This window comes from Pholis gunnellus (assembly GCF_910591455.1).
Source record: "Pholis gunnellus genome assembly, chromosome: 17".
Classification (NCBI taxonomy): domain Eukaryota; kingdom Metazoa; phylum Chordata; class Actinopteri; order Perciformes; family Pholidae; genus Pholis; species Pholis gunnellus.
In genome coordinates this window covers 14,906,337-14,922,019 of record NC_136544.1, presented here as the reverse complement: position 1 = coordinate 14,922,019, position 15,683 = coordinate 14,906,337, and the positions used below count along the sequence as shown (strand labels likewise).

The window sequence follows — 15,683 nt, the reverse complement described above, 5'->3', positions numbered from 1 at the left end:
GTTCTAATGTCCATTGACATTGAAAATCTTTTTTCCAGTAACCTGCATGTGAGGTGTGTGCTGTTGGCGAGTCCTATGTGCTGTTGTTCTGTTGACTTATTGCACTGCCAATATCTCACTTGCCTACAGCACATTAGAGTGGATTATAATATCAAATAAAGCCCCCCAGACCCGACTGTAATAGGTTTATTTATCTCATCGGATTTTCTCTTCATTGTGCTGAGATTTCAAATAAGCGTCCGCTGCAGTTTTAAAACTGTGCGACACATCTTCCTGCTTCACCATCTCTCCTCCTCCTCCTACCGCTCCATCCAATGCCATTTTCACTCCTCCCTATGTTCCCAATCCTCCCCCCCATCCTACACACTCACTCTCTCTCCCCTTTCCTCTGTGCTTTGTCTTTCTAACAAGCATATTGTCTCCCCAGGTAGTGTGAGGGGTCCTGTTCTGGTTGTTGCTAATGGTAACGGGAGGGATTTTGCTGACAGGGCTTAGATTGTTAGCGGGGCCCTCACATGCTTTTTTGGCCACCTCACCTCCTGGAGGAAAGAGACAAAGTAACAGCCACAAACAATGTATGCACTACCCCAGGCTCTGTTCACATAATTGTGCACTGGGTTAAATTGGGGACTCCTAACAAGACAGAGCGATGGACTTCAGGGGTTCAAAGTCTCAGCGAAGGCTCTTGGGTGCGGTACACCTTGGTCAATACCTAAAAATACAATTAAACCGAAGAGAATTGTTTGACATTTGGAGAAATACACCTTTTCACTTTCTTTCCGAGAGTTGTATAGATTATCAATACCTCTCTCATGTCTGTATGGTAAACATGTCTCCACTGGTTTCCTTGCAATCAAAGTGACAACGAGACTTCAATACGACAGGTTGTTTTTGTACGCATTAAACAAATGAGATGAGATGTGTTAATTAGTGAGCTTAAGTAGTGCTGGTAGACAGATTTTGTAGCCTCAAGACAGAGCCAGGCTTACTGTTTCCCCGTGTTTCTAGTCTTTGTACTAAGCTAAGCTAACTGGCTGCTGGCTGTAGCTTCATATTCCCAAAAAAGCCCAACTATTCCTTTAATTAGCCAGAAACGGGCTGTGATTGATAATTAAGTTTGATCTGATAATAACTGCTATGAAAAGTAAGTTGTCAAAATAAGATTGTCTTCATGAAAAAACAAAGGTTGTTGATTATCTTGAGTAACTTGGAATTTATTTCTTGAAAAGCAAAAACATTGGTACTTTTCCCCCCCCACTGCTTAAAGGAGCACTAAGACGTTTTAGAGGCAGATAGTCTCTGTTCTATGAGACTATCCGTCCGACAAGTTCACAGCCAGAAGTCGAGGATGAAATTGTACCTGCTGTAAGGAGGCGGGGGTCCTCTTCAGCCTTCTCTAGCCTAAATTATGTCTGTGTTTGCATGGTCATGCACACACAAACGGAAAGTTGTCTTTCCACCTTAAATTTGATTGATTGGATTTAAATGGGACAGGACTCATTATACCCTCAAATCAGCGCCTGATCGACCTTTTTAATGGAGCTCCAGATGATCAGAAACCACACAGAGAGGTCTTACTTTCACTCACCTGTTTGTCAGTGAGTGTGAAATATACAATGTCTGCATGGTGGCTTTTGAATGATACACATTACTCTCATCATTTACTCATTCCACACACGTGTATTATTTTAATCCTGATGACCTAGTTACCACGTCCTTTCCTCCCGCCAAGCACAATGACAGCATGTGAAGTAGCTCCCACACCAGCTCCTGTTTCAAATCATAAAAGAGCCCATCACAGGACAGCCTCAACCTCTTTACAAATCATGTTGGCAATAAAACCTGATAGGCTGACTGAAGAGGAATCTGGCGGTTGTGACAAATAACTATGATGAATTCATTCCCCTTTCACTCGGTGCAGAACACGACAGGGATCCGACTGGTGCAGCCAACGTCGGATTACATGCGAAGCGTGCAGGCTGCATTATTTATCAAAACATCATTTAAACAGCATGTGAGACTGGATCTTCCAGTCTTTCCCATTGCATTCTGCCAGCTCTGTGTGCCGAGTCTGTCTGTGTGCGTGTGTGTGTGTGTGGGTGAATAAACAGGGATGGAACACACAGCTCGTCTTTACAATGCATTACAGGGCATGCCAATTGCCCATATACAAAGCCATGCTTGCACAAGTGCAAAAAAGGCACAGAGTTATGCATTTACATTCTTGAGCACACACATGCATGTTTAAGTTCAAACACCGTCATGGGCGCACACTTTGTGCCAACTAGATATCTGTATCCATATATATATATATATCAAATGGTGCAGACAAAGTCCACAAGGATGCTGTTCATAGTAGCCCGTCTCTTGACTCTTGCTATTTCTGACTTGGAGAAAGCAACGTCTCCTGCTACTGCCAGTGCTGCAACGTGAATAAATCCACAACATTTCACACACCGTTTGTCTCTTTCAATGCAGTCTATAGCTGCAAACACCCTCTTGCAATTTTTCATCATTGCAAATTAAAAAAAAAGATTTTCTTCAGTTGAAGCTTATTACTCCTAGTTGTCCAAATGTACCACATATCAGTGCTTTCCTAGCCTGCTGTGGGTTCTGGTTGAGTCTCTAGTTTGTCATTTAACTTCTGCCTGAAACCCGGAAAAAGTAATAACCTTTAAGTTCTTGTGGAAAATTGTTTTTCCATTGCAGCATGTGTATTGGTTGTTGCCATCTGGTTTGTTGAGTGCACAAACTCTTTTCCCAGGGCATATGTACTAACTGTACTGTAGCAGACTAGAGCAATATTTAGCTGGAAATTTCTTGTGATCTTTTAAAATCTGTTTCAAGCTTTTAAGGCCGTTTTTATATTCATCTTTGTATTTCTTTAATTATAACCTGGGTTGCTTCAACTTGTCAGCTAAAGATTACATTTGATTGTTGCTATGTTTCTTTTATAATTTGTTGTTGCCCTGAGTCTATCTGCAGATGTTTGAGGAGAAATTTAACTGGGTGAACATTCTTGCAATTTGGGTCAAACTGAAATTTTATTTCATGGTCAGCAAAGCAAGCAGTAGCAAAAATATGATCCCATTTCAAAGAGCGTGGGAGTGTTTGTGTGTGCTTCTGTGTGCAGTTTGGGGATGAAGTACAGGTTGAGAACAAACACAAAGCCTTGTTATCATCTAAAATCCAAATCAGGAACAATGACTTGTGAACAAACAGCCATGCAGCTGCATTGCTTTTTTTAATTTGTATTTCCAGACCTTAGAAGTCTCTGTGTCAAGAGGTAGCAGCTTGAGTTATATGTAGTGGGAATATGTAAAAAGGCAGCCAACACAGTCACACAGCCTAGGGCAAAGCACTGGGGAAGAGTTTTGTTCCGAAAATACAATAGGAGCTTTAGCTAGTGATCTGAACATAATAATGCAAGCAGGACATGGCAAAGATAAGCTCATCAGTCTCTCTCTCATTAATCTCTCCTCTTCAGTCTTCATCTTTGTTGTCTTGACCTGGATCTCCATCACTTTCTTTTTCCTCTTCACTTCTTTCTTCTCTAGTGATTCCTGTCTTGCAGCGTGGGTTGGTTCACATTGGGCACCATATGTTTTGTGCGGTATTACTTTAGTGTGCACACATACACACATTTAGCTCCTTTAAGCCATTCCAAACACCATGTTAACAGTATCCTTGGCTCAAGCAATAGACACCAGTAATTCTATATAGTCACTACTAGAGAGCACACGTAAACAAATTAAGAGCACATCAGTCTTGGACATCACATTTTCTGTTGGTGTGCTATTAGATGATAGTTTGTGATCTTTAAAAGGGCAGTTGGATGGAAAAGAGCTAATTTGACAGGTCCTGTGAGCTTTGGGATGAGTCTGCTGTGGAGTGTGAACTGGCCACACTTAAAAAGTGTCATAATGCCGTGGAAATGTGAAAAATAGAAGGTCATGGATTGTTTTGAGGTATTTGAATAGATAGGGCTCGGCCCAAACAATGGCTTGAGGCTTGAGAAGTGTGCGCATGTGCCATTTGGTTTCTCAGTCTTTTATTTTGTGGGATTCCATCGAGCCAGATATTTCTTCTTTTCCAGCAGCAGGTCTGCTGTTAACCACTATGGAGTGCTTTTAAAAAGGAGAAAGCAGAAATGACAAGTGCTCCTCATTCACGAGGAAAAAAAAAGACAAAGAGGGAGCTTTGACAACAGCTTGAGCCTAGAATGTGTTTCAGGCTAAATGTAATGGGATGCATCTTTTTCTAACTTTCCTCCATCTTTATCTCCTGTTGTCTCCTTGTAGGCCTTTGATGCATTCATCTACATCTTCTTCGCATTGGAGATGGTGATAAAGATGGTGGCTCTTGGGATCTTTGGCCGTCGCTGTTACCTGGGAGACACCTGGAACAGGCTGGACTTCTTCATCGTCATGTCTGGGTAAGCAACCATATCATGAACTCTACTTCTGTTCAAATGTGTCTGTCATGTTGTGTAGGGGACATTGATATGGAAAAAGGTCTGTAGCAGTCAATACAAGTTGATGAGTTGAATGATATAGTGTTCATAGTGATTAGCAAGTAAAGAACTTGTGTATGATGACTGTTGCTGCCCTCACACCCTTTTCAGTGTTTGCTTAGAAATTAAGTGCAGCTTCCTATTTCATGTGGGTAGGTGAGAAAGTTGTTGCATGAAGATATGGACCACAACAATCTGTCTATGTTTATTTTTAAAGTGACAAAGTGTTCTAGGAGCCTTATGGAATGTTGTTTATCCTGAACAAAGGAGGAAGTAAAGTGGCAGTTATAGAGCCACAAAAAACACTTAATAGGAAAATTTGCCACCTTTTTATGTGAATGTCTAATCAGTGCTGATGGTAAATGTAGCCCACTGAAGAAATAAATTCCTCAGTGTGTGCTATATTGATCGAGATAGCTGATCTCAGTTGTGCCTACATGTACCAGGAGTGCATGTTTGTTACCATACACAAGCTCTCTTAGCATTTTCAGTTTGATAAACAAAACAAAATAAACACACAGAATGTCAATGAAGGAAATATTCTTACACCTAAACAGAAAAATACAACCGCACACCTGAATTGAAGTTTCTCTCTTATACTGAACTTAGACAGGCATAAATGTCTTGTTAAAGCATTGCAAAACACTGTCCATTCAAACTGGACAGAAACCAATTAAACTCACCAATCACTTCTTGTTTAGTCTTGTCACTGTTCAATCAGCAACTCTAGTTTGGTCTAAATAAATCCTTAATTCACAGAGTAAGATGTGCAGCAGCTCTTTGGTGGCTCTCACTCCTTCTTCGGAGAAAGACCATTAAATTCACAAATGACAATGCGAAAATCGCCTTGCTGGTCTTGGTTGTCTTTTCCAGTTTATCCTCAGGATCCTGAAGACGGGTACCAGCACACCTCTGTCATGTGTTTTAATGCATACACGGCCTGTTCTCTGTCCGTTTCGTCTGCGACGGCATCCAGCAACGACTGACCACGCTGACGTTCATTGCTGCAGAAAGATTCAGTTTCTGTAAGCATCGGAGAACAATTTGAGCAAAGGCCCCACCAGTTGGTGTTTGCTCTTGACAGCTCAGATTGTGGAGAGTCACCATATCCACCCCGCTGCAGCTGCAGCCTCGGGCAGCCTAATGGCTGAATATCTGAGTCAGCCAAAACAAAATGTAAAATGTACACTGTCCATAAAATCCTCTGCATCCACATATTTTGGAATTACATTTTTGCTGTTGAAAAACGTAGGTAGTTTGCAACCAAAGCAAAGAGATCAAGGAATTTTTTGAGCGGCAATGAGCCCGTCAGCTGCCGAAGCTAAAGTAGCACTCTGTAGTTCTTCCTTGCCCCCATTGACATCACTGTCACTGTATGGACACAGAAAGAACATACGATTTTGAAGATGTGCCCCAGAGACACAGATGATCTCGGCAAGAACTGCAGCCGTGTTATATACTGTATCCCTCACTTAGATAGATGGAGATGAGGTTGAAAATCTGTGAATTTTTCCCTTTAACTATAGCATTGTAAGAGTAGAAACTGATTTTATTTTGAAACAATGAATTGTAATAGTTTTGATCAGCACTGAGACACAATGTCGTCCTGTCAGGCATGGAGTAATATCAGAACACACTTCATGTGTCATTCTGGAGGGCAATAACAAACAACTTATCTGTCGCTTAATTGGAAGACTTGTTGGCCCCAGGACTTGTCTCCCTGCTATGATTGTAACAGACCGTCGCTTTTACTCCAGTCCAGCCTCGACTACTGCTTCTAAGTATTTGTACATGGGTTTTCTAAGCTCTTTATTAAAATCAGAGAGAAGAGAAATTAATGTAGCCATCAAGTTCTTTTAAGTTCCGCAATATTTTCCCTCACTCCAGACATTTTTACATTTTCTTTTTGTGAGTCTGTGTAGCGCTGATGATACAGGATGACAGGTCACCCAGTCTATCTAATGAATGAGAGGCCTGTCAGTCCTTGTGACTTCAAATTCCTGGTTTGTTCAGTGTCAACACTAAATTGACCAGAAGGAGAAAGCAGAGGGAACCAAACTACAGATGTGAACAAAGCAATGTTCCTAGTTTATCCGCTTATTTGGACGTCAGTAAAGTTCAGACAGTACAATTGCAAGAGTGCGTTGTTCATGCAGTTGTCTATCAAATAATAATAGTACTTGAAACCATGTTAAAATATTTTGGAATCTTACCAAAATGATACTTTTGCACAATAAATAATTTACTCAAATGCAGCTTTGTATTTTGCTACATTGGAAGCGGTTTCATAAATCCAGGTGATGAATTGATGTGGTCTTCATGCCAGTGTGCAGTCAAAGATAGTTTACCTAAAGAGTCGTTGTACATGCAATAAAGTGACAGTAGACAGGGCATGTTTGAGCTGTCCTCTGAGAATGACACCATTAGGCAGAAACCTCTGGTACAGTGCCACACACACTCCAGTATAACAGAAGACTGGGCATGCTGCCATTATGATACATATTGTAGTCACTATAGGGTAAAGATGAAAACATGCTATACATTTTAGAATCTTTCCACAACATTTTTACAACCAGAATATTGTTTCATACTTGGTAATAGATGTTACACATGTTGTTTTGGACTAGCACATGTGTTTACTTTGGAAATAAAAATGGTACAAGGCAGACAGGAAGAAGGAAGGAAAAGACGGAAACTGAGAATTCAAAAGCAAGATTTCAAGAGACACCCACTGCTGAAAGATCCATAACACCTGCCCACAAGAACATTCAATTCCATCATCATATATTGTGTAAGTTATTGCATAAGTTTGGCTCGCTCTTACAAAGTGTCCTTCACACAGGCTGTTACTGCGGGACACACACACACACACATACACACACACACCCACTAGATGGATGCATGTGCACAAAACAAAAGCAAACACACCTGCTCAAACACCTGCTCTGAACGAAGTGAAATGAGAGGCTCAGACACGGGCGATAGAGCAATCGTGTGTGTGTGTGTGTGTGTGTGTGTGTGTGTGTGTGTGTGTGTGTGTGTGTGTGAGAGAAAGAGAGAGAGATGGATAGGGAGAGTGGCTGGTATAATAGCACACAAAAAAAGGTAGAGCAACAGACTTACCAGGGTAGGTGGAGGGACATTCATCTTCATTTGAGCCGAATCACTTCATCCCCAGTGGCTGCTCATTGTTTGTGTGTTTGTGTGTGTAGGTGTGTGTGTGTGTGTTTGCGGCTAGGAATTACACACAGAGATTACAGTCTGTGAGTTTATGCCTTTTGAGTTTGTTTAATCTGTGTATGTGCGTGCCTGTGCTTGTATATGCATTTGTGTGAACGCCTCCTCGTCTTCGTTTTCCTTTTGGCAGCATCCATTAGATTAGCGTCGAGGGTAATTGCAGAGGGCACTGCCAAACTTGCCAGGCCAAATCACAGCCGACAGTCTGCCATGAGCTCCATGTCTGTTACCCACAGGCACCACCTCGCTTTCTAACCCTCCTGCTCCTTCCCTCTCTTTTTCTTTCCTTTTTCACATGCTTGGATGAACATCTTCCCTTGTCATCTCCCCTTCAGACCCCATGCAGATCAGGCTTTCGCCATGAAAGGCTTTAAAGGGGGTTTTGTACATTTACTCCGTAACCCTGACACACACAGTCTGTTTTATTTTATATACTGTATATTTTATTTTTGCATAATCCACTGCACTGAAACTTATTTTTTCCCAGCCTGCCTGTCTGCAGTAACAGAAATATGGTAGCATGTCTCTTTGCTGTCACAGGGGGATGAAGTATGTCAGCCTGGCCTTCCATATTAATTCTAATGTAGGTTGAAAAAATGTACCAGATCATAGAGATTTTCTGTGCCATAGAAATAAACTGAGTTTGTATTGTTCAAGCATATCAAGGAGCTGTCCGTGGACTCAACCTGTTGGACACCTGGTGCCAATTTTCAGATATATGCAAAGAAACAACGACTTGACGACTTGCCCTTCTCGTCTTCAGTAGCTTGGCTGTAATACATAATTAAACAGGAACAAACATCACGGCACTGCAGCTGGCTCACAATTTTCACTACTTTCCTCGGACGTCCTCACATTTCTGAATATTTCTTTTAGTTGTCAAAAGAAAAAAATCTTTTCATGTAAATCATGCGTGAAAAATACTCTCTTGAGACGGAACTTCAACTTCGATGGTAACTTTGATGAAGGGATGTTGTTAATTTGACAGTTAAGTCACTACCAATTTTACATTCTTTTGTTATTTTCCTTGTCTCTCATGTTAAATGTGCCTTTGAACTCTTCTCACAAGGTCTAACCTAGGTTTCCCCTGAAGCTCTGCATTTCATATCGATTTAAACACAGACACACACACACACACTAGTCACATAAAAGCATGAATGAGATGAAGGCATCACAGGCAAAAAAGGAATGTGAAAAATAGAGAACAATCATAAAAAGGATGCTTGCGGCAGTCCACTAATTACCCTCCCAAACACAGCGGCCTGATTGATGTGTACAGTACAGGAAGAGGCACTTCTATGGAGCGCACACACGTACAAACACATGCATGCACACAGTGTGCCTGCACACACACAGGCACATCTGTGATCTTCTGCTCTCTCTTTCACTTGTCTCCCAGATACAATTGGGTCACCAACAAAACCCCCATGCAATTGTTTATGCTTTTGTGGGTGCCGTCTATCTAATAGCTTATTTCTCACCCTGTAATCTAATCAAGCAACATTGTTTTAAATCCAATTGAATGCCCTTGAGCTCACTAAAGGGAGCATGTGTATGCTTTAATTGTTTTAAAACTCCCCTTTTGACATTTTAGCCTTCTGTTTAGTCTCTCAGCAGCCCACATCAAATTATTAGAGCTACCACAGATACTAAAATGTTGAAGGCAGGTTGTGATAAAAATAACCACTGTGCTCTTCTCTGTACTGTGACATTTTCATCAAGCTGCTGTGTGGCATTTCTGTACTTTCGACCAAACCGGGTAAAGAAAATTGGTCTACGATATGCTGCTATATCCTCGTAAAGATGTATTATTTCAAGTGTGTGGCTCCTTGCATATAGTTATAATTCTGCGGAAAAGCTTGCGCAGAGCCGCAGAGGTGGTTTGCAGAGAGCTGCAGAGACACACCGCACACCTCCTGAAAAATGTGACTATGTACCATCCGCCGTTGGATGCCACAGACATTTGAATGGACATCAGAGGTGGGAGATGGGTACCTCGCATCCGTTACAACAACGGCAACGACCACAACCACCTTCATTAATTACAGGCACAGGAGCTGCTGCCGCTCCTCTTCATCCAACTCTTCTGTATTTTTTTCCAGTCATGGAGTTGTGTTGGGCCAAACTTATATGAAACTATTGAATCAAGCCTATCACATACATCAAAGACGGCCTGACAAAGGATTTAAAAACCACAGGTCCAAAAACAAATTCCATGCTACACTCAATCCGCTGCAGCTGCTTGAGTATAAATCAGGCATTCGTTTTACAGGAAGAAATAAAAGTGTGGTCCAGCTCCTTTACGTGCCTCGGCAGGTTTATTTGACATTTCACTTGTATATGTATAAATGATTAGTTCTTAGAACAACAATGGTGCAGCAGCTCAAACCCCTCGTTACAAAAAGTGTGAGCTGCTGTGTTACTCTGCTGGTGCACTCTGCACCGTGGTGAAGGACAAATCGAGACAACTCCTCCGTGGGGATTAATAAAGCATCACATTATTGTAAATGAAATGCTTCATAAGCATGTCTATGTGAGAGACAGTGAGCCATGGCTTGTTTTGTCGGAGCCAGTGGTTGTGCTTCAGGTGTTTCTAGCTTGTGATGGTGCTGCTGCTGTTGGTATCGTGCCCTATACCAACTGTGTTGTAGCCCTGGGCACATCAATTCTGCACACAGACACACTTAAAAACTATTACACAATGTACACCATTTGCTCACATGCAATCTGGCATTTTCGCTCTCATTTAAAATATGCTGTACGGTGGAACTTATTTGCTCACTTGAACTATCTCTGTGTTTATGATAACCATCGTGTAACATAAGTGTGCGACATATAAACATACACTCTCTGCTTCCACACATGACAAACCATGACCATTCTCCTGTGAAAGTGGTTTTGGGGCACAAACAGCTTAGCCATGCTGTGGAAATGACTTGCTAACAGATGCCAGGCTCTGACTGAGCCACAACATCCTGCAGGCTACACTTAGAATAGAATGAATCCCTTTTTTCCCCGCTCTCTCTTTTTCACCTCCATATTATGTGATTCTCCCCTTTTGATGCTTTGTCACATCACCCCCTCACCACTTTCTCTTGAGTGTTGCAACGCTCTTTACAGTGCATCCCCCAAACTGTTGAAGCTCACACAGCTCTGGGAGGGAACGGGTGAGATTAGATCAAAGAATGACCATTGGTGTATCTTGAGCAGAGGTTGCCAGTCCAGCTGGTGCCATGATCTTTTTTTTTGGGGGGGTGATATTGTGAACCAGTAGCTCACCCAGTCTGCAGAAACGTTAAATGATGTTTTTCTTTTTCTCTCTGCCTGTTTCTCCAGGATGGTAGAGTACTCGCTGGACCTGCAGAACATCAACCTGTCGGCAATTCGGACGGTGCGGGTCCTTCGGCCCCTCAAAGCAATCAACAGAGTGCCAAGTGAGAACATTTTATTTTATTTTTTTTTTGTCTGTGTGTATTTGTTTGCTCAAAAGTGTTCATTCATGTGTATTTTCTGTACTTGTGTGTGTAGTTTCTCTTTGTGCTTCTGTGTGTCTGTCAGTCCACATTAAGCACAAATGCATCTGCATGAAAATTCATGTATATATTCAGTATTACATCTCTGGCTTTTTTTGTACAGCCGCATGCCACCTGTTCCCCACGGGGATTATTAAACATTCATCTCATGCTAAATCACACAGCCCGCTCAGGCCCTGAGTCACAGCTTTATCAGATTTACAAACCATCCATTAATGCTGCTCCACTGATCAGTCCGTGACCATAACCCTGTTCCTCTCATCTAAAACTCAGTTCTCGGACAAACTTTTTAACTCCTATTGATTTCTTTGTCCTGCTGCCCTAACAGGCGTCTCTTAATCGTTGTAAGCACCAATTAGCCTGCCGAAGCTACAGTAGGGTTCAGACTGGTCTGATCACTTTAGCAGCAAGTTTCAGACAAGTAGTCAGAAATGCTATTTGTTTTAAATACATTTTATGTTATGTTATCTGTAATTGTATGCGTCTTTTTTTTTTTTTTTCGGTAGATGTGGTTTTCAAACTTTTTTCAACAATGTTCCCCCTTTTGAAGTATCCCTCAACCAGCGCAAAACATTTTTTGTAGGAAAGAAAACTGCTGTTGACATTTCCCGTCAATTAACAAAAGAATATGGACATTGAATATAAAATGTGGTATATTGAACCTACATTTACATTTGTTTATTAATATATTTAAAAGGAATGATGCATGACTGATATTCTTTTGAAATAAAACATTTTTAAATTTCACTTGCCCCATTGCAGTACTCCAAAGTAAGTTTAGGGCTTCTAGTCCCCTTATTTGAGAAACACTGACGTGAACGACTAATAATAACACTTTTCTTAACAAGGCATAGAAACTTAGAAACTTTTCCTCAATATATTCAAGTCATTGAGAGAGACTGACTCCCTTCTTGCCTAATTCAGTTGGGGCCTTGGGGACAGATGCTGTTGGAAAAAGAAGCCTTTCTCGTGACTTTGATCAAAAGGTTTTACATGTGAGGGAGAAAGATGACCATGATGATGATATGTGTGAGTCTGCTTGTGAAATGCTCTCTTGCTTCACAGGACTGTCAAACTGCAGGTGTGGACTGTTAGAACACTTTTGTCCGCCAGGCTCTTTGTGTTATTTGTACAACCCAACATCTGAAGTTTTTCAGCCAATTATTCTACCCTTTCAGCTCACACTATATATCATGAGTTTTGCTTCTCTGCTGCTTTTCAACGCCTCCCTCTGAAGATCTTTCTCTCATGTTTTCAAGGCAAAACAGGCAAAGGAATAGTTTTTCATGCATTGGTCAATTTTGAGATTTTGGGCTATTTTGCTTTAACATGTCTTCTTTCAGACTAGAGGAAAGAAAACATCCAAAAAACACGCTTCAATGTTTATTTCACTGTTTTGTCTATTTACGTAATAGATTTCTCCTCAATTTTACGAATAGTCAACAATAGATAATGCCTCATTTGCATATTTAAACATTAAATAAAAAGATCGTCTCAATGTCAGTAATCAACTTGGAAAGTTGCATGGTGATCTCTATTAGTTAAAGATGTTTAACATATTCAGCTGTAGTGTCTGTATGGACTTTTATACATGGTCTCACACTTCAGTAGCACTTACATGCACCAAACCTTCATTCACATCTAACTATATTCTGAAGGTTTTTACAGATGGGTTTGTTCATACATCACTCATAGACTGATTTATAGAACTTTTTATTCCTGAAAACACTTATTTTCTTCTGGCTGTTGACAGTATTTTCTGAACTATTGAGTGATGCAAAGAGATATCCCAAATTCCCTCTGTGAAACCCTCTGATTCTAACATGGCAGCAAAATGAAACAATATATTTGTACTTGGCTTTAGTCAATATGCATACTTCTGTTCAGGAAATTTGTGCAAAATAGCACAAGTTAATGCCTCATTTGAATATTTAAACATGACATTTCATCAGCTTGTAATGGAAAAAAAAGTAATCAACTGGGGAAGTTTCTTGGTGATATCTATTAGTTAATCTTTCTACCCTTTTCACCTGGGGTGTCTCGCCTCAAATACAGACCTTTGAGACACATTCAAAATTACAGTGTTTTTTACACAGTTTTTACAGTGTCCAATCATGGGAGATTCTTTATACTCTGTGTGATTACCTGAAAAAGCTGCTTGTCTTCAGAGCTGGAATTGATTTCAATTTTGCACACGCTCCGAAGTGTTGGAGCCATTGACAAGGAACCTACTCAGCCCAATATTTAAGAAAGCCACAGCAGCTGATGATCAGTAAGCTGAAAAGCTGCACGAGTGTGTGGTAGCCTGATTCCGTCCCCTATCAGTGACCCCATTAGGGGTTAGGAAGCATGGGGCTAAAGCTATTTGTTCCTTGTGTTGTCGGATCGTTACTTTGCCCACAGATACACAGGGAGGATGAGCACATCCTGACCCCTCACACACCTCAATTTGTAACCCTCCAACAAAATGACAGATAATAGCCCTGCACTCTCTCTCTCTCTCTCTCTCTCTCTCTCTCTCTCTCTCTCTCTCTCTCTCTCTCTCTCTCTCTCTCTCTCTCTCTCTCTCTCTATTTTTTTGGTGACAATGTTGCGAGTTAGAGGGAGTGTTAGCCAGAATGGAGTGGAAAACACTCAACACTATAGAAACGAGTGTTAGAAAAAGAAGAGAATTTTCCTGGTTTAGTAAATAACTGTAAATATGTTTCCATTGGGATGGAAGGGGTGGCATCCATCTTTAACTGAAAACAGCAGGAGCTGGCAAACTGGTGTAGCCACTCGTCGAGGTGAGAGATGGAGGCAGGTAGTGAAGGAGCAAGAGAATGAGAGAAAAAGAAGGCAAAGAAAAAAAGATTGATTTGTGTGATACCATACTGTTTCTTTTCTCTTTGCTTACTTTTGTTTGCTTTCCTCCCTTTTAATGTTTGTGTTTTCTTTTCATGTAGCCTTTTCTCTTTCTCTTTTGTTCTTTCCTGCGTTATTTCTTATTTTGGCACTCCCTCTTTTTCGGCACACCCTCGGGCAGTGTCTCATTCTTGTTCTCCCTCTCTCCCCCTCCATCCGTCTCTCCCTCTCTTCACCCAATTAGGCCTAATGGAATAGTGGCCTAATGACAAGGACCCTGGGGAACAAACACATTTAGACTCGCCTCCAGCCGCCACCAGAGACACATATGCACCAGAGACACATACACACCAGACACACATACACACCAGAGACACATACACACCAGCGACGCTACTGCTCTCCCTTTAATACCAGTTGACGAGACAAATTAGCCACAGGAGGGAGACAAATTAGCCAGAGGAGGAAGACTGGTGCATACTCGACTCAAGAAAAAAAAAACTCTTTCTTTCCTCTTTTTCCTGGATTCTCAAATTTCGGTCAACTGGCCACAGCAGGATTGAACTTGTCTTAAAAAAAGCATTATTATAAAAGTTTGACGTGAGGTGCATATTACACTTTGACCACTTTTCACATCAGCTGAAAATGTTTTAGGATTAGTATCTAATCAAAATTAATGAATTCTAAACATACAGATACACACACCCTCACAAGGGTTGGCGTTTGATTTTCATATAATCCAATAGATGATCCGATCGCCGGGTCAATATCATGGCATCATGCCCAGTCTAACATTGTAATCTTATCTTTAACATCACAATCCAAATCATATCCACAACGGTAACTACTCTTAAGGAGCGCAGAGCAACATTTTGGTGAGCAGGCAGAAATGTGTGGTGTCAGATCCATGGAGAAGAGACATTTATAAATGCAGATTCTGATTGTAAGTTATAGTTCAAATGCTTTCAAAGCAGCGTAAACAACAATCGTGCCTTCAATCGTCGATATTCAATCTGTTGATTTGATGAATGAGCCTCTAAATATGAGCACACTGACATGATCACAGAGGGGAGTGACAGCATTGATTAGCACTGAGGGAACGGTGAGAACTTCTTTTCACTGCTAGCGATTGTTTTTACATGGTTTTGTGTTTGTGTGTATTGCATGAATTTCAAGTATTTGAATCTTTGTAAAAATTGTCTACAAGTTGTCTAAAAATGTGTACATCATCAGCTCTCGCTCTCTCTCTCTCTCTCAGCTTCTCGCTCTTTCTCTCTGTCAGCTTCTCTCTCTCTCTCTCTCTTTCTCTCTCGCTCTTTCTCTCAGCTTCTCTCCTGTCATTCAGTCTGTTGGCAATTTAGTTGCACTGTTGTGTTTATGACACATTAACCTACTGTTGAGTTGTTATTCACGAATCCCAGTATGGCATTGAAACACACACACACACACACACATTAGATAATTAGAGACATCCACATAGTCACACTCGTGGTAACGCCAAAACACACACACACACACACACACACACACACACACACACACCTCTCTCAGGTGTC

The 15,683-nt window shown here is 41.1% G+C and overlaps 1 protein-coding gene across 1 annotated transcript in view; it reads left to right on the top strand.

Moving 5' to 3' along the window:
- The window catches only part of cacna1ia (calcium voltage-gated channel subunit alpha1 Ia), a gene marked incomplete at its 5' end in the record, with an annotated part of 102,931 nt that overhangs the window by 34,296 nt on the left and 52,952 nt on the right, over positions 1 to 15,683 (top strand). The window contains 2 exons of the mRNA XM_079177189.1: positions 4,302 to 4,435; positions 11,087 to 11,184. Of these exons, the coding sequence (XP_079033315.1) occupies positions 4,302 to 4,435; positions 11,087 to 11,184 (232 nt within the window). The remainder of the gene's footprint in view (positions 1 to 4,301; positions 4,436 to 11,086; positions 11,185 to 15,683) is intronic.